Raw genomic sequence first — 19,690 nt, 5'->3', positions numbered from 1 at the left:
ATATATATAAATAATAAATATATATAAATAATAAATATATATAAATAAATAATAGATAAATATAAATATTAAATAGAAATATATATATTTACTATATTACCCTTCTATCTTTAGCTAAGGCCTTCCCTTAAGCCTCCCTCTCTTTTTTAAAAAAAGGCTAACCCCATGAGTCAGTTTTCTATATAAAATACTAGTAAAAATGCTATAGGGGTTAGCCCTTAAAAAAAGTTTTAAGGTTTAGTTAAGGTAACCACCTCTCTACCTCTATATAAAAGATAAGTAGAGATATATATATTTATTATATTACTCTACCTAGAGCTTTACCTTAGAATCCCCTACCTTAAATTTTTTAAAAGGGATACTTTAACCCTTAATAACTTATTAAATAATAAAGCTATTAAAATAAGAAAAATACTACTAGACTCCTAATAAAAAATAGAATATAATAGACCCTCTAATGATTAGTCAGCTAATACTTTCTAAAAAGTTTCCCTTTTAGGTAATTCTAAGGCTATTTACTAGGTACTAGATAATAAAAATATATTCACTAGATTCCTAAAAAATCAGGCTATCTAGTGATACCACTCTTATCTCTATAGGTCTAGTAGTGGCTGAGTTATTAAGTAATAATTAAATAAAGTAAGTAGATACCTTACTTTTTAGGCACCTACTACTGCTAGAGAGGTGCCTTAGGCATTCCCTCTATATAGGTGGTGGCCTAATTAGGTATAGACTACCCGCAGGTCATTTTCTTGGCATACCCCAACAAAAAATATGGCCTACCCCTACCCCCCCTATATCTCCATGAATATTCAATATATTTAAATGAGAATATGACCAATAGAAAGCCCTTAATTTAGTGAATAAAATGGTATATTTATCAATTCAATATATACAGTATTCATAGAGATAGAAGGGGGACCAAATTGACCTTGGTCCCCCCCTTAACCCTAGCTATGCCAAGACTTTTTTACTACTGGTCCCCCTAGGGGGACCATCACGGAATAGGATCTAGTGCGCTTGTATCAAGTTGCCAGATGTATCGGTTAGGTTGGTGTTGGGGTAGAAGGTTGCTGCGTGGGTTGGGGTGGATAAGGATAGGATGTTTAGTGCCATGGCAGTCAGCCACAGCCGGGGCGATGGCATGGTGGCGCTTTATATGAGTTCTTAGTCCAAGGAGAGGAAATGGAGATACTGTAGAGTAACTGTCAAATTCCAATCTGAAGTTCGGAGATGTCTGTCTAAATATCTCAACGAGTTGCATGATGTGCCACCGGAGAACGTCGTCTTTCCCCACATCTTCTCCGAGAGATTGGTGGAAGATCTTCATAACATACAATCCTGGTTCGTCTCGAAATCATCAAAAACGAAAGTCTTCTGGGAAATAAACGGAATATCTGTTTTGTGTATCATGTTACTGTGATATTTATGGAGCTGATGATGTTTCGCACGATTCAAGCGCTGAAGAATATATAACCGCGGGAATAGCGCTTTGCAAACACTTTCAACAGAACTGTCAGTGCTACACCCCAGGAATAAGAGTCTACTACTACTAGAAGGATATGATACAGAAAAATTAAATTGATTGAAAAAGACAAGTGTCGAAAGTTTCAATAGACACGTTACCAAACCACTTTCCATCTAAATGTGCTCAGAGATATGTCTATGAGGATAGCATGCTATACTGATGATCATTCCCCCAAGACGTTGAGCAACTGTTTGAGCATGTGACTTACTCAGGGTTTGGTTTGAAGTTCCCAATTCAATCAACAGTTCTTGTCCACGTGGATAAGTCGAGATTGAAACATGGGAAGATGGTTTGTCTTGGTGGAACATTCTCATCGAAGGCTGAGCGCCGCCGACCGAGAATGGTTTGTCAACATTGATATTTTGGTGAGTCACGACGCTGCCAAACCCAGTGCCTTGAGGCCAGGGAGTGCTTTGGGAGACAATGTCACGGAGTTCCACTGACTCGAATGGGAGCGAATCGCTGTGCTGGTTTTGAACATAACGCAGCAAGTCAAGGAGGGTCCAGTGGGGGTTGTACTTGACTCGGACGGGGATGGCGTTGATACACAATCCGACCAGGTTTTCCGCATCGAAATTGCTGGACGATCGTCCACTGTTGGTCTGACCGAAGACAACATCTCTATCACCTGTCAATTGGGTTAGGACCACGGACCATGCTGCTTTGATAAGAGTCGCCATGGTAATGCCGTGCGGCGGATTCGGGAGAGGGATTTTAGATTCAACGTAAACCGGCGAGCTGATCGACGCATCCTTTTCTGCTAGGTCTTTATCCTTGATATGCGTCATACTGGATGCGCCAAGAAGGTTCCGCCAGAATCCATATGCCTCGGACGTCCCAGCCGAGAGCCACTTCTGAACGTGGGCCGAGTATTCGATGGGATCCGGCAGTTGCCTGCCCTCATACAGATCGACCAAGTCTCTCCACATGACGGACACTGACATGCCGTCATACTGGGCATGTGAGATGCGGAGAATGAGTGTGGTTCGGTCGTCAGATCCTTGAACCAAGGTCATCCGGGTAATGAGCTCACCCAGCATCGGTGCTCCGAACGAGTCTTTCTGGCAGAGTGATTCCGTAAAGGGCACCAAACAATCGTCCGATTTGACGATTTCAATGGGTACATTGGAACTGCGAAGAACGATCTGAGCAATCATGCCTTGGTAGGGAATGAAGACAGTGCGAAAGATGGTATGGCGCTGAAGGAGGCCACGGCACGCCTTTTCGAGGCGATCGCAGTCAATGGGGCGATCAAAGTCGAGCATGAAATAGTAACTTCCACGAATGAGTCGATCCTCTTGGCCTTGGGATGCAGGAAGTGCGTCATAGATATCCTGAGTGTTAAATGGAAGGTCAGTGCAGTCGATGCTTTCAATAAAGCTGCGCTGGGTGGTGAAGCCAAAGACGGCGCCTGGGACCACACTGGACACAGGTTGGTGTTGAGGATTCTGCGTATTGTAAAATCCTGCCAGGTCATATATCGTGGGATGGCTGAAAACATCAGCGACAGATATCGAGATGCCTTGTTTGCGTGCGGCCGTCACCATCTTCATGGCCGTGATGGAGTCGGCCCCGAGATGAAAGATGTTGTCTTTGACACCGATTTCGTCGATGCTCAGATCAGTGACAGAGACCAGGATGGCCTGCAACCTTTCTTCGAGTTCAGTGGATGGCTTTTCCTTTTGACTCCACGTAGCCATAAAGAGATCGAACTCTGTTCGGGGCAGCGATGATGCTCGGTCTCGCAGCTGTCGCCGATCTATCTTCCCGGATGTCGTTCTTGGGATGTGGCCCAGGGGAATGAAGAGCCCAGGCACCATATACCCTGGGATCATGCCTCTGAGCTGTGTTTGGGCGGCGAAAAAGATGGCACGAAGCTCTTCGGTGGGAGTCAAAAACAAGTCGTTGCTATCGTCACTGGTCATAGTCAGATGGACGAAAGCCACCAGCACAGAATTTGCATTTCGGCCAGAAGGAATGATGACTTCGGCCACTACATTGTAGACCTCTGGCAAACACTGGCGAATTCGAAACTCCACTTCACCCAGCTCAATGCGTTGTCCTCGCAGCTTGACCTGAGTATCCTTGCGACCAATGAATCGGAATGTGCCATCGGGGTTGTACTGCACCAAATCACCTGTCTTGTATAGACGGCCCTTGCCGGCGGGCCGGAAGTGATTCATCCATGGTAGGTCGTTAACGAACGAAGATGCCGTCTTTTCTGGGTTGTTGAGGTATCCCTGAGCCAGGATCGGTCCTTCAATCAGCAATTCTCCAACGGCGCCAATGGCAGCAAGCTTGGATGCATCTGACGGTGTCACAATCCAGCCTACGCCGCCGACGATATCGCCAAACGTGCCCGACTTCCACCCATGCACCGGGATATGACCGACGCCACACATGGGAGTTTCGGCTGGTCCATATCCAATGACCAAGCCCAGTCGGGGTGCCCACTTGTGCACGACGTCTTGAGTGATAGTTTCGCCACCGACGACGAGAGTCTGCAAGGATGGGACGTCCTCGGGCTGGATGATATTGGTGGTCGAGTTGGTCAAGGCGGCCCAGGTCACATTGTGGCTGCGAATAAAGGCAGTGACATTGTTCATCCGGTCGTGCTCGGAGATGACACAGACGCAGCCACCACTCACCAGAGTAGTGCAGATTTCGTAGATACTGACGTCGAAAGCGTAGGAAGCAAAATGCAGGCATCGGGAGTCACGGTGAACTCGCATGCCGGCTGCATGGTCCCGGATACTCGTGGTAATGTGAACATGTTCCAAGACGATTCCCTTGGGCTTACCGGTACTGCCAGACGTGAAGACAATGAATGCAGTGCTGCTTGCGGGTATCGTGGGTAACGGTGTACCTTGCACATCGAGAGTGTCCATTAGCGTAGAAGACACGGTCACGACGTTGGGAACCATTCCCTGCATCAAGGCTGTTTGTGAGGGGTCGACCAGTGCTACAACAGCACGACTCTGCTGTACAAAGTCTTGCACTCGGTCTAAAGGATGGGTAGGGTCGATGAGGAGACATGCTGCACCTGTTCGGAGGACGGCCACGACCGAAATGACGGACCACTTGGACCTATTGAAACATAGGGGAACGATCATGCCTGACCCGACGCCGGTGCCGATGAGATGGAGTGCCAGCTTTCGAGAGAGAACCTCCAATTCCCGATACGTGACAGTGCCATCCCACGAAGAGATGGCTGTGCGGTCAGGCTGTGAGACGGAGCCACGCAGGATCAGCTCATGGATAGTTTCATGGAGAGCCACAGGCAGGTGGGAATTCCATTTCGCAAGCTGAACGATATCGACTGGGCTGACGGCCTGCAAGTCGCTAATCCTCTGCTGAGAATCGTTGCAAACCTGGCATAAGATCGTTTCAAACTGGCGAATGTGCCTTTTTGCCTCGTCTTCATCCAAGACGCTAGAGTCGAAGTTGCACTCAACACTGATCGTCTGATTGTTGGACGACAAAGAGCAAACAAGCACAAATGCGTAGCTGGCAAACTGGTCCGAGCTATTACGAGACTGATGCTGCCCGAATAAGGTGGACTCCTCCGAGTCTTCCCCCAATGGCTGGATGCCCAGATGACTTTGGAATTCGCACGCCGCTGCTGTCTCGCTGCTCATCTGGCGGATGTTTTGCAGTCCGGCCTGCTCGTATGGAATCGCGGCTGCCACATCCTTCTGTACACCATCTAGTGCCTCCGCAAGACTCTGACCGGATTGAAGTTCAACACGAATTGGGATCGTGGTGATGGTCGGCCCGGTCAACCGGTCGATATTTGCCAATGCAGCATTACGTCCGGTCAAAGTCTCTCCAAACACAACATCATCGGAGTCGGTATGGTGGGCGATAACGATAGCCCAGGCCAGTCGAATTAATGTAGGAAGTGTGAAATCACGACTTGGCTTGGGGGGAAGTGTGATGGAATGCGTAAAAGACATTCTTGCACCGGGTGTATAGGTTGCCGAGGGTAAAGCAGGGAATGTTGGGGCCCTGAGATTCGCAAATCGAGACACCCAAAAGTCTCTCTCTGTGCTCTTGTCGACCTGCGAGAGATATGCCACGAACGGACTGAATGGGTGCAGCTCGAGGGCGTGGCCCATGTATGATTCTTGAACTTGTTGCAGTATCAACGGCAGCGAGCAGCCGTCATACAAGGCGTGGTGGATAGTGAGAACAAAGGACAATGGCAAGTTGGCCTGCCTGACCAACGCGAGTCGCAGCAACGGCAGACCGAGCTCCATCGGTTTACGAGCATCGTCTGCGAGGTAATCGTCCAGATTCGTCGCTGTGTGCCACTCGACGCTGCCTCGAACAACCGCTTGGAACATCCCCGACTCGGTGTGAATCAGCCTGGTGCGCAGGATGGCATTGGCGGCCATCGTTGCATCCCATGCGGCACGGAAACGGTCTACATTCATATTAATTGGGAGGTCAAAGGCCGTCTGGTATACATAGCAGTCTGGGTTTTTGACAGTCATTGCGATGAGCCCTTCCTGAAGCGCTGTGCAGGGATACACATCTTCAACCGCAGAATCATCGATGCCCAACAGACTGAGAGTGTGCCAAACATGATCGGCTGCACCATCTGGCAGCAGACAGAATGGCGGAGGGGGTCGATGTCCGTCTGCCTCCAGAATCCGCATTGTAAGCGCCAGGTCAGACAGTTTGGGATGGGAGAAGATGTTGGCCACGGTGAGATGCCAGCCTTCCAGGCGAGCCATTGCCACCAGTTTGATGGCAGCGATCGAGTCACCTCCTAGCTGGAAAAACGAGTCCTCAAGTCCGACGATATCCAAGGTCACGCCAAGAATGGCGGAGGAAATCCGCTGCAGCACTCTCTCTTCCTTTGTCCGAGGGGCTCGCCTCTCCTGCTCCCCACCAGCCAACAGCGCCAGGTCATCTCGGGTCAAGGCGGATGCGTACTGGTGCAGTTTGAGACGGTCCGTTTTGCCACTGGCTGTGAGGGGCAGCTGTTCGATCGGGATATAGGCGGTTGGGATCATGTATGCCGGCAGGAACCTGGCGAGCTTCTCGTCCAGACCGGCGGTGATCTCCCGCACTGTCTTCTTGGATTGGTCGTGAGACTCAAGACTGATAAAGGCAACCAGGACTGGGTGGCTGCCATTTCGTGGTTTGATAGCCTCTGCAACAATGTGAATGGTTTCATTGTTGGCAACGGCACAATGTCCATGGCTACTCAACGCCTGGCGTACATAATGCTCGACCTCGGCCAGTTCAACACGTTGACCACGGATCTTGACCTGTGTGTCTTTGCGGCCAATGAAGATCAAACTGCCGTCGGTATGGTACTTGACGAGATCACCGGTCTTGTAGAGTCTTCCGTGTCGACCACCATCCATTAACCACGGCGGACTGTCGACAAATACCTCTACCGTCTTCTGGGGTTGGTTGAGATAGCCCTGTCCAACCAGGGGCCCTTCAAGCCACAGCTCTCCAACAGCATGCACCGGGGCTAGTTCACTATCGTTCTGGGGACTGACGATCCAGCTGTTGAGCCCAAGTGCTCGACCGATGTTGTCCTTGGGGACCCCAGAGGTCAGTTCGGCAATGGTAGAAATGGCGGAGCACTCGGCCGGGCCGTATGCGTTGAGAATCCGAGTGACCTTGGACCATCGCTGGAGGACCAGATCGTCCAGGGCTTCACCAGAAGAGATGAAGCATTTCAGATCGGGCAGGTCGTCCGGAACGAGCGTACGCGCCAGAGTCGGTGTCAGCTCGGCATGGGTGGCGCGATATTCCCTCAAGCTGCCGAGAATGTCATCCTTTGCTGCTGCTGGCTCCGGTATACAAAGGCAGCCTCCCGACGAGAGCGTGTGCAGGACATTGCCCCAGGCCACATCGAAGGCATATGAACCCACATCGAAGATTCTGGATCCAGGACCGAATTGCAACATATCTCGCTGATGCAGAGCAGCGCTGGCGAAGTTGGCATGGGATATCAGCGTGCCCTTGGGTTTTCCGGTGCTTCCGGATGTGAAGATGATGTAGAGATTGGCGGATGGTTGGACGACGGGCAGTGGCCCGGATGCCTTCAGCGCATCTAATTGGGCTCGATCGACAACAATGACAGGGACCTTGGCGATCCGTCCAGCCATATGAGCATTGGTTGCCGATGACAGGATCGAACGAGGGTGAATCTGCTCAACCAGGGTGCCCAGCCTGCCCTCTGGCTGCGTGGTGTCCAGTGCCAGAGAGGCACCGCCGGCCTTCATCACGGCAATCATGGCAATGGCCGTCCACACTGATTTCTCGAAGCAGAGGGGAACCGTCGTATTGCCATCCAGGTACTGCATCAAATGGGAGGCAAGCCTGGTCGACAGTGTATCAAGTTCGCGATATGTCAACTCGCCATCCCACGCGCATATCGCCAACCCGTCAGGCTGTTCTCGCGCCATTGCCGCAATTTGGTCGTGCATACAACCCTCAACTGACTGAGGCACAGAGTGATTCCAGGCCCAGATATTACGCATGTCCTGCTCAGACGCCAACGGAATGTCTTTGATCTTGGCCATCCGGTTTCGCTCTGCGCCAAGCTGCTGCACTATGTGGTCAAACTGGCGCACTATCCTGTGCACGTGTGCCTCTTGGATCATATTCAAATCGAAGTTGACCTGCAGGTGCAATCCGTCGTTGTGGGAGAAGAACTCGATAACCATGCCAAACCCATCAAGGTGCTTGGGCATCTGGGTGTCCTGCTCCCCCGTAGACTCCACAAGAACCGTTTGGAATTGGCATGCCTGCCTGGCCTCATCGCTCATTTGCTGAATCCTGTGCAGTGCGACCTGCTCAAACGGCTCCATTGCACCGCTGTGGCTTTCAACACCCTCCAGGACCTGGGACACTGTCGCCTCCCAGTCGAGTGCAACTCGCATTGGCACCGTTCCCCAGCCCATCGCGTGCTTCCCGACATCTACCCCGAGGATGACGTCGCTGGTATCAACATAGCGTGACAGCAGCATCGCCCACGCTACCCGGATTGCAGTTGACGTCGTAACCGAGGCATGACTCCATCGAAAGTCCTTTATTTGATAGTGGTGAGTCGCCGTGGCGTGAGGGCAGTATGACGGAGACGGCAAGGAGGGAAAGTGCCTTGTGTCCAGGCCGGCACAGTACTCCTGCCAGAAGTTCGTGGCTGACTGTTCACTTACTCCTGCAACATGCCGGAAGAAGCGGCCGTGCAGTGAATCAACCTGGTGGAACTGCTCCAATGCACCATTACCGAGCGGCTCACCCTGCAGGATATAGGCAATGGCCATTTGCAGAACCGAGCTGATCTCCTGCGCCGTGGAACGACTAATAAGACCTTTATGATAGCCAAGACCGACTTCTGTCGTCGACCCATTCAGCAGGGCGCTGACACCCACAGCAAACTTTTGAAGGTTAGCATGGATCTATAATATATATCAGGGAGACTCACCTCGTGGGGATCATCGCCAGCAACGTTGTGGAATGTCAGCTGGTTTTCGGATTTGGTATTCCTGCCTCTCTCACGCAAGGTAACACTGGTGTTGAATAATGGGAGATGGCCGAGCTTCAGCTCATGTTGAAGATGGGCGAGCGATACGTGCTGGTACGCTAAATGATCGACGGACTGTGCGGCAGTCCTCTGAATGACCTCACCAAGGGATTCTTGAACATCGACTCGACTGATCAGCATGTTAGCCAGTGGCCCAGCCATATTTTCGATGTTGTTGATAGGAACATCGCGGCCAGAGGATAAATATCCAAAGCAAACATCGCTCACTCCGGTGTACGACGAGAGTACCATCGCCCAGACAATCTGGATAAACACCGAACGTGTGATGCCCCGGTTGACGCAGAATGCATGGATTCGTGAGGTGACCGTCTCGGCGAGGGGGATGAAGCCGTGTTCCGCTTCAATGGAGTCTGGTGCGATGCTTTGAACCGGGAACAGACAGCTGGGAACCCCGTCCAGGGCATTTCGCCAGTATTCCATCCGTTCAGCGGCAGGCGTGCGGGCCAGATACTGCATGAGATCTCTGAAGGGAGGCGCCGCTGACAGAGTGAGTCCTTGATATGCCTTTGCCAGGTCGCCGGTGACGATGGACGCAGACTCGGCGTCGTTCAAGGCATGGTTCATGTCCAGCCGGCATGCCACGCGACCGTTCGGGGATTGGCAGATTGTGAAATGATGTTGGGGCTCTCCGCTGGCAAACTCTGGTTTCACCAGCGCCTTCAGTGCCTGAGCAGGATCCATGGAATCGCATTTGATCTGGGTGATCCGAGTGGGGGCCTTTGCCACGACAACCTGGGCGAAAATGCCCTCCTCGAAGAGTGGGACAAAGATGGTCGAGAAGATGGAATGCCTCTCCACCACACGCCTCCATGCGGCTTCCAGCCGTTGTGGCGAAACGGGGGTCGTACCATCAGGCATCTCGCAGCGCCAGATCCGGTCGTGCATGTATGATGCTGTCCCCTTCTCTATGCTAAACAAGATCCCCTCCTGCATCGGCGTACATGGATAGATGTCCTGCACTGCGTCAAGTGCGACTCCAGCACTCTGGATGGCAGTGTGTAGATTGTCGAGGCCCTTGTAGGACAGCGACAGTAGGGGGAAATCGCTCAAGGTGAAACGTTTTGGGCCCATTGTTAGTTCGTGCGCGGCTTGCGTGAGGCTTTCTGCGAACAACCTCATCCACTCCTGCAGTCGATCCTGGTGTTTCATCCGGTGATGCAGGCCGTATGAGATAGTCAGCCTGCCATATCGGATGCCCAAGTTCAGTTCGACCAGACCAACCCGTCGAGTGGTCGGAGAACTTTGACGGAAGTTGGATGTCATTACCGGATCGTCTTCACGGGTGAGCAGGGCGTCGTCATTCTCGAGCTGCTGGTAGATTCCGGAATAGTTGAAGAGCACCTCGACCTGGTCGTGCTCCTGGAATGCTCTCTTGCCAGCTGCCGTGAGATAGCGACTGGCAGTATATGGCAGCCCTTTGCCGGGAATAGACCGGCGGGCATCTTTTGCCCGCTTGACCATGTCAACGATGGGCTGTTGGTGCCCACCCGGGATCTGGACAGGGCAGACGGTGGTGAACCAGCCGACCGTCTCGGACAGATCGACTTCGATATCGTCCAGGGCCTCTCTACCATGGCCCTCGAGGAAGATTGGGGGAGCCCGACGATCGGTAAAGACCCGCTGGAACGAGGAAACGAGCATCGCGAGGAAGATTTCTGTGGGTTCTGTTCCGAGTCGTTCATTGCTGCGACCCAGAAGTTGGGTTGTGATATCCTCATTGAGACGGATAACGTGTCTTTCGCATCCCGCGTCGGTGTTGTGGGCTGAATCAACCCCCCAGTATCCATACCCACGCGTGTCTATTTCGCATGGAAGCACTTGGGATGGCACGAGCGACTGCGCCATTCGGCTTTGCATCCTGGCCCACGCCTGGAATGAGGTGGTCGGACGCATAGCAGCATCCCGATGACCGAGCAGACACTGCTCAATGTCGTGCCAAATGACTCGCCACGACACCAGGTCGACGACCAGATGATGAGCAGTGACAAGGAGGATCTGCTCACCGGATGGCAGATGGAAGACGTCTGCGGCAAACACCGGTCCACGTTGGATGTCCAGCTGTTCCTGGCGTGACAGGGCAAGCCCGGCCACGGTCGTCCTGTCCACGCAGTGCTCCTCAAATCCAATCGTTTCGGGCGTATACCGGGCGACATATTGCTCCCAGCCGCCGTCGTCTGCCTGAAAGCGCGCACGTAGCATGGGATGGCGCTGGGCCACTGTCTGGATGGCCTTCTGGATCATGTCGCCCGGGAATGGGGTTTTGACCCGCAGCAGGAAACTCTGGTTGAAGTGATTCAGCCCGTCGGGATGTCCGGCGAAGAACATGTGCTGGACTGGCGTCAACCCCCATGGCTCTTCCTCTGCGGTCGTGGTATCCAGGGCCGGGGCATCCGGCTGGACGGAAGTGCAGTATCTGGCCAGCTTCTGGATCGTCTGAGCCCGAAGGACGTCGCCGGTTGTGAGTCGGATATTCCTGGCACGACATCGAGATACAAGCTGCATCGCCGTGATGGAATCGCCACCTAGTCGGATCCACCCAGAGTCGACCGAGATGGATTCTCCAGGCAGATTGAGCACTTCTGCCCACACTTGCAGCAGGATGCTCTCCGTCTCGCTCGACGGGGCGATCCGGTCACGGCGCTGGCTGGATCCAGCAGACTTGCCATGCTGGACGGATCCAATCTCCCGCAGCTGCCGCCGGTCCGTCTTGCCCGTCATCCCCAGAGGGATCCGCTCGAGGGGAATGAAGGCGCTGGGGGCCATGTACGCGGGCAGTCGCTCTGCCAGCGTCATTTCCAGATCAGGGGTCATCTTGTCGAGCAGCGCAACAACCTCCGCAACAGGCAGATTCCTGTTGCGAAGAGACACAAAGGCCACCAGCGTTGCGCGGCCGGTTTCCCGGGGTCGGATGATCTCAGCCACGGCCTCTATCGCCACGTTCTTGGTGGGCAGCTCGTGCTGGCACATATCGGTCAACGCCTGCTCGACATGGTGCTCGACCTCGCCCAGTTCAATCCGTTGCCCGCGGAGTTTGACCTGGGTGTCCTTGCGTCCCAGGTATTGCAGCGTGCCGTCTGGCGCGTATCGAACCAGGTCGCCCGTCTTGTACAGACGGCCGTGTCGTCCGGGCTGATCCGCATGACCCTGCACCAGCCAGGATGGATCGTTCAAGAAGGCTTCCTGGGTCTTCTCGCCGTTGTTGAGATACCCTCCCCCGACCAGCGGGCCTTCCAGCAAGAGCTCGCCCATGGCACCGACAGGAGCAAGCCGATTGGAATCCGTCGGATCCACGACCCAACACACTCCGGCCACCGAGGATCCGATGTTGGAGGCATCTGACTCTGCGGTGACCTGAGCCTGCACAGTGGCGATTACACTGCACTCGGCCGGGCCGTACGCGTTGATCAGGCGAACACGGCCGAACCAGGGGAGGAGATCGGCTTTGGATGCAGCCTCTCCACCATACATGATCGTCTTCAACGTGGGTACATCTCGAGGGGACAGGGTTCGCAGGACCGATGGAGTCAGGTCGGCCCAATTCGCATTGAAGCCACAGATTGCCCCCGCAAGATCGTCCGTTCTTTGGTTTTCGGACGGTATGCAAAGGCAACCGCCCCCCAGCAAGGTGAAGAGAATACCGGAGAGGCACATGTCAAATGCGTGCGACGCAAACTGTAGCACTCGAGAATCTGAATTCAGCCCAAGCCTTTCGTTGTAGGCCAGCGCAGTAGCCGCAAACCCGGCATGCTGCACCAACACTCCCTTGGGTGCTCCGGTCGAGCCGGAGGTGAAGATGACATACAGCGTGTTCTTTGCCGTCGTCGCGACGGTCATCGTGGCACCGTCACAGCCAAAGTCTTGCCCATCACCGACTGTGACAACGGTCTGGACCAGATGCGTAGCCCTCTCTGCCTGTGCTGGCGATGATATGATGAGACGGGCATCAATATCCTTGCAGATCCATCGCTGTCGTTCCAGCGGATGGCTGGGCTCGAGGAGATGAAACGCTCCCCCGGCCTTCATGACACCGAGCATCGCCACCGGCGTCCACTTGGACTTTTCAAACAGCAGTGGCACAAAGACCTCCGGGCCAACCCCAAGCAGACGGAGACGATGGGCAAGGCGGGTGGACAGTTCGTCCAGCTGGCCATAGGTGAACTGTCCGTCCCAGGAGTCAACGGCGGGGGCGTCGCGCTGTTTCGCGATTCTCTCTGCGATCAGTTCGTCCATGGAGAGGACCGGTGCCTGGGGAACGTCGGCATTCCACTTCCAGAGGGTGTCCAGATCTTCCTTGCTGACAGCCCCAACGTGCTTCACCTTGGTGTTTTGGTGTCCTGCGCATACCTGTCGGAGCACGCAGTCAAACTGCTGCAGGAGCCTCTCGACCTGCTCCTTGTCGAGAATTCTCGAATCGTAATGGATCTGCACTCTGGCTCCCTGCTTCAAAAGCTTGCATTCCAGCACCAGTGCATAAGGGTCAACGCCACCCCATCCTGCCGTCCGTTGGGCAGGCATGAAGAGCGTCTCCTGCGGTGCATCCGGATCGACGGGATGCACCACCAACAGGGTCTGGAATTGACAGGCCTGGTCCGCATCGGCACTGACGCGCCGGATTCGCTGCAGTCCGCTTTGTTCGAAAGGGATCATCCCGACGGCCTGCGCTTGCACCTGGTGGAGCAATTGTCCCACGGTGCTGTCCCCATCCACCACCACACGCACGGGAACAGTGGCAATGGTTGGCCCTCCGACGAGCTCAATCCCGGGGAGAGAGCATTGCCGCCCTGTCACGGTGGTGCCAAACACGGCTTCGCCGGCATTCACGTATCGCGCACTGAGGATGGACCATGCAGCACGGATGGCCATCGTGACGGTCGTATCACTGCTGTCGACCCGGAGCGTGTCGATCCGATGGGTGACGTAGCTGTTGGTCCTGGGAGAGGAAGAGGACACCACTGGGAATATTGGCGCCTCCAAGCCATCCAATTGGGCTTTCCAGTAGTCAGTCGTCGACGTGTCGTCCACCGAGTCGATGGCTTTGATAAAGGCAGGGAACGGAGTCAGGGTCATTCGGTGGCCACCACGATAGGCTTGATCCATGGCCTGGAGCAGCAGGGACATCAACCAGCCATCATACATGGCGTGGTGAACGGTCAGGATGAACCATCGCTGCCCTCGTCCAGAATCAACAAGGCCAAACCGTGTCAAGCGGGTTCCAAGACCCATCGGCTGTTCCCTGTCCTCGCGAATGTATCGATCCAGGTCAGACTCGGTTTTCCAGGCAAAAGGCTCATTGACCTCAACCTGCACCACTCCTTGCCTTCCCAGATCGACCACTCGAGTGCGCAAGATCGGTGTCGACGCGACGACCTCGGCCCATGCCATGGCCAGTCGATCCACCTCGGTAGTCTGGCGAAGCTGGAATATCTTTCTCGCGATATAATCACCCGGCGACTGCGTTGTCAGGGCGAGTAAACCAGCCTGCAATGGGGTACAAGGGAATGCATCCTGCACCAGACTGGCCTCAACACCACACAATGCAGCCGTCTGTGCACGCTTCTCGGCAACATTCAAAGGTGAATTCAATAGCGAGAAGGGAGGTACTTCTTGACCAGCGGTGACTGTGCCCTTCATCACTGTAGCCAGTCTCTTGAGCTGTGGATAGCTGAAGATATCTCCCACTACGAGCGAAACACCATGTCTGCGTGCTGCTCCAACGAGTCGCATTGCCGTGATGGAGTCGCCTCCCAACCGGAAGAAGCTATCGTGGATGCCGATCCTTTCAGCAGGAATGTCGAGGACCGACGCCCAGAGATCTCGCAGTTGGCACTCTGCATCTGTCTGGGGCCTCGCCCTATCTTGATCGCTCCTCTCCACGACCGTGAGATGGGCCAGAGTGAAGCAATTAGTCTGTTCGCGGATTGTGTTCCGATCAGTCTGGCCAGTTCTATCCTTGAGGATGCCGTATGCATGAGGCTTGACCGGCAGTCGGTCCGACAGTTGTTCGTCAATGGCATTTGCTATGCTTGGTGTGAGACGGAGGTCTGTTGAATTACATAGCAACGCAACCAGCATCGGGCTCTGGCTACCTTGTGGAGTGACGATTTCTGCACCCACATCAATGGAACTATTGCGAATGACTTCAACCACGGCCTGTCGGACATGATGCTCAACATCCCGCAGGTTCACCCGCCGTCCATTGATTCGGGACTCCGGATCTTTGGGTCCCAGGAGTATAACTGCACCATCGGACGAGTACTTGGCCAGCTCGCCGGTCTTGTAGAGACGTCCGTTGCGTCCAGAGTGATCTGATCCTCCGCGCAACAGCCATTGTGGATTCTCGACAAACGATGCTGTTGACTTGTATAGATGGCCTTCACCACCAAGAGGAGTCTCAAGCCACAGTTCACCCACGCATCCAACCGCTGCCAGTCCGCTCTCAGCATGCTCTTGAATCACCCATGGAATATGACCTGCAAGCTGTGACAACGGGTCGTCCAATCGATCAGGCAAGATACCGTCCCAGACACCATCAGCCTGCCTTGGGGGGGCGCGGTTCCATGTCCAGATATCCGATAGATCCTGTTGCGTAGCCATCTCAATCTGTCTCAATGGAGTATTCCCTGCCGCCGAAACGCAAACCTGTTGCAGAACATGCGCGAACTGGTGTGCCATGCGCATGGCCTGTCGTTCGTGCACCACACTGGGATCGAAAGTCATCCGAAGTCGCATTCCTTGCTTGCTCAACTCACAGCGGAACATGAGCGCATAGCTGGTAAAAGCTTCCAGTCTAGCGTCGCCTTCCTGGTCTTCCTCTTCCGGCAAGAACAGCTCACTTCCTTGAGAGGCCTCCTCTTCTGCCGGCTGGACGAGTAGCAAGGCCTGGAACCGACATGCCTCGTTGCTCTCCTCGCTGATACGATGAATCCGTTGCAGGCCCATTTGCTCATATGGAATCATATCGGTTGCCTGGGCGTGGATTTGCTCGAGCAGTCCGCTGACTGTTTGTTCTTCATCCACCATGACTCGGACTGGAAGTGTCGTAAACGTTGGCCCAGCCATACTCTCCACGCCCGGGACAGCAGCCTGCCTTCCCATGACTGTTGCGCCAAAGACTGCATCGGGGCAGTTCGTATATCGGCTGATAAGGATTGCCAGCGCTGCCCGGGCCATCGTGGCCGCGGTAAAGTCCAGTCCTTCCCAGTTTACATCGATGCTGTGCGTCAATGTCCGGTCTGCCTGTGGCTGGTGGGATGACGAAAGAGCGGGAAATTCTGAACTTTCCAAGCCAACAAACTGACGTCTCCAGAATTCCGTGGCGGCATCTTCGTCGATACTGGCAATGTGTTTGATGAATGCGGCAAACGGGGTCAGTGAGTGCTGCTGCCCTCGATATATCTTCTGTGTAGTGTCGAGCACGAGCGGCATGGACCATCCGTCGTACATGGCGTGATGGATGGTCAACGCCAGATATGTCTTCCCTTGTTGGGTGACTATCCCATATCTCGTCAGCGGTGTTCCGAGGCCCATGGTCTGCGAGACATGGGTCGACTGCCAATCCACCGGTTCGTCGACTACAACTTGAACCAATCCTTGCACGCTGAGGTCGACGATGCGTGTGCGCAGTAAGGGCACCGCTGCGACGGTCTGCTCCCATGATTTCATCAACTGGCAAACATCAACCGTGGGCCGAATTTCGAATTTGAATCGTCGGATATAATGGCTGTCTTTTCTCGCCGTCAATGCAAGCAGGCCTTCCTGTAAAGGCGTACAGGGCAAGACGTCCTCCACCTGGTCCTCTCGAATGCCACACAGCGCGGCCGATTCCCGACGGGCATTGCTGGTCGAGATACCTGATTTGAGCAATGAAAATGGCAACAAAATGCTTTCTTCTGCCTCACTCGCCGTCTGAGCCAATTGTGCCAGTTCACTGAGCTGTGCATGGCGAAGGACGTCTGCAACGGTCAAACGCAGCCCTTCTTGACGCGCAGCTGCAACCAGACGCATCGCAGCAATCGAGTCACCTCCCAGTCGGAGAAAACTATGGTCAGCCCCAACACGGTCAGCTTCAAGTTTTAGAACGGCCATAAAGATCCGTTGCAGCTGTTGCTCCCGTTCCGTCGCTGGGGCTCGATAGCTGGGCCCGGACGCTGTCAGAGCCGCCATTTGGTCCCAGGTCATCGATGCGCCCAGTTGTCGCAGCGCTCGTCGATCCGTTTTGCCTGTCCCCGTCATGGGAATCCTCTCCACGGGGATGCACACACTGGGGATCATATACACGGGCAATAGCTGAGCCAGTTGGTCTGTCATGTGAGCCGTCGTCTGGCGGATGGCCGTGTTTCTCTGCGCTTCTGACTTGTGTTCATTGCCCGTCTGGTATACAAACGCCACCAATGTTGGACGGTGGCTTTCCTTGGGCATCACCATGTCCACAACCACCTGGATAGTCGAGGCGTCTTCGAGAGTACGGGCCAGGGACTGCAGCATGTGGTGTTCAATCTCGGCCAACTCCACTCGCTGTCCATTAATCTTGACCTGATTGTCTTTGCGTCCCAAGAATGAGATGGTGCCATCAACGTTGAAGCGTCCCAGATCACCTGTTTTATACAACCGGCCCTGTGAGCTGAGTTGGAAGTCCTTTCGCCATTGGACATGATCAGGAAAGGAGGCCGTGGTCTTTTCCTGGTCTTTCATGTATCCCCGGCTGACTGCGGCTGTCTCGATGACCAACTCTCCAATCGCCCCGATGGGTGCAAGGCGGTTGGCATCGCCGGGGTCGACAATCCAGATCGCAGATCCTACTCCACGCCCGATGTTCGTACGGTCCGACCCTATTGTGAGTCGAGGGTTGATGCAACTGATGGCGATACATTCACTTGGGCCGTACGCATTCATAAGCTGCACTTTGTCCGCCCAGGTAGAGAGATGGGCTGCTGACATGGCTTCACCCGCGAGAACCAGTGTCTTCAGAGTTGAGACGGCTTTGAGATCGAGTAAACCGGCCACGGACGGTGTGATACTGGCCCAGTTGACCTCGTGGCGATTGACGAACAACTCGAGATTGTTGACCCGGTCAGTCTCGGATGGAATGCAGACGGTTCCATTGTGGATCAGCGTGAACAGGATATCGCGGTGGCTCACGTCGAATGCGTAGCTGGCGAACTGCAACACTCTCGAGCGTTTATTCAATCCCAGGAGTGCTCCATTCGCCAATGCCCGCGTACAGAAGGCCCCATGCTCCACGACGATGCCTTTGGGTCTTCCGGTAGATCCAGAAGTAAATGCGGCATACAGCGCATTCTGGGAGTTGACTTGACACGACCATTCATGGTTATCTGACCAAATCGGGGAGCCCGCATCGACAACAACTACGTTCTCGACCAATGGCTGCACTTTTTCAATGGTCTGAGAGGATGCAACCAGGACAGTGGCGTCGACATCTTGACAAATGCTTTCCATGCGCTTGAAAGGATACGATGGATCCAGCAAGACGTAGGCACCGCCCGCCTTGATCACACCCAGCATGGCAACCACCGTCCATTTGGTCTTTTCAAAACAGAGCGGCACAAACATTTCGGAATGCACGCCCTGCTGGGCAAGGTGCCCTGCGAGAGATGAAGAAAGTCGGTCAAGCTCGCCATACGTCAGCTCTCCATCCCAGGAGGAGACGGCGACATGCAAAGGATCTTGGGGGCCCTGGTGGAAGATCATTTCGTCAACCCGAGAGTCCAATCTGTCTGGAATCTCATTGTTCCAGACCGACAAGATATCCCGGTCATGCTGACTGCATAGATCAAGATCTGTCGGCTTGCTGTGTGGGTTTTTCACTATCTCTCCCATGGCCTTTGCAAACGTCGCTGCCACACTGGCCGCGTGCTCATTGGACATGAGTGAACTAGAAAAGGTCAGTGAGGCGGTGGTTTCATCACGGTCAACCTCAAGCACCATTTGGACCTGTTCGATGTTAGCAGAGAACGTGAACCTGGCCGGATGTCCTACATTTGATCCTGTCTGCGTGTGTTTCTGTACAACAGCCGTGTTGAATGTCTCTGCTGACTGATGTTCAACGCCCGCATTGGGTATGCAAGCCGTCTTTAACATGTTCAATACCGGATTACCAGTGGGAAATGCCATACGGCATGTCCAACTCTGCCCACTGCCATTCTCGATCGGGAACTGGCAGCCGAAAACGGGGCTTTCGGAGCCGGTATAGACCTGGAGAACCAACGCCCAGGCTGTTTGAAATAGGGACAGCGGTTGAACGGCATGATGTTCACAGAACTCGATCAGAGCTGCCCGAGGCAGGTCGATCTCTCTATGTCTCATGGTATGCCCCTCATTTGAGTGGCCGTTCAAGACGGGAAACAAGCAGGCTTGCTCGCCTGTCGAATGCGTCGCCATCTTGCGTGCTTTGGGGTGAATCTGCGGCGTACAGAGTACGCAGGGGCTGCTTGAGGATGTCTGGAAAATCCTGTGCAGCAGAATTCCCTTGGAGTGGGATCAGGGCTGTTATTATGAAATACCAATACACAAAACGGATGTTTCCATTATTTCCACTTTCTTTAAAGCCCCACTTTCGTGGATCTCGA

At 53.9% G+C, this 19,690-nt stretch overlaps 1 protein-coding gene across 1 annotated transcript; it reads right to left on the bottom strand.

Annotated features, from left to right (window-relative positions):
• Positions 1 to 1,532: 1,532 nt before the first annotated feature.
• On the bottom strand, positions 1,533 to 19,556 carry ASPWEDRAFT_44725 (uncharacterized protein). Its single transcript, XM_040836331.1, has 2 exons — positions 8,985 to 19,556; positions 1,533 to 8,937 (listed from the first exon to the last, which is right to left on the bottom strand). The coding sequence occupies exons 1-2, from the start codon at positions 19,500 to 19,502 to the stop codon at positions 1,642 to 1,644; spliced, it is 17,814 nt and encodes a 5,937-aa protein (XP_040686257.1). The 5' UTR covers positions 19,503 to 19,556; the 3' UTR covers positions 1,533 to 1,641.
• Between the last annotated feature and the right edge of the window lie 134 nt (positions 19,557 to 19,690).

Source organism: Aspergillus wentii (genome assembly GCF_001890725.1).
Source record: "Aspergillus wentii DTO 134E9 unplaced genomic scaffold ASPWEscaffold_7, whole genome shotgun sequence".
In the NCBI taxonomy this organism is placed as follows: Eukaryota; Fungi; Ascomycota; class Eurotiomycetes; order Eurotiales; family Aspergillaceae; genus Aspergillus; species Aspergillus wentii.
This window is presented reverse-complemented; position numbering and strand designations above follow the sequence as displayed.

Excerpts from the sequence above, each read along its gene's own strand:
- ASPWEDRAFT_44725 (XM_040836331.1), bottom strand. The coding sequence starts at position 19,502 with ATGGCGACGCATTCGACAGGCGAGCAAGCCTGCTTGTTTCCCGTCTTG. Across the intron at positions 8,938-8,984 it reads CTGGCGATGATCCCCACGAG|TTTGCTGTGGGTGTCAGCGC; the intron begins GTGAGTCTCCCT and ends AACCTTCAAAAG.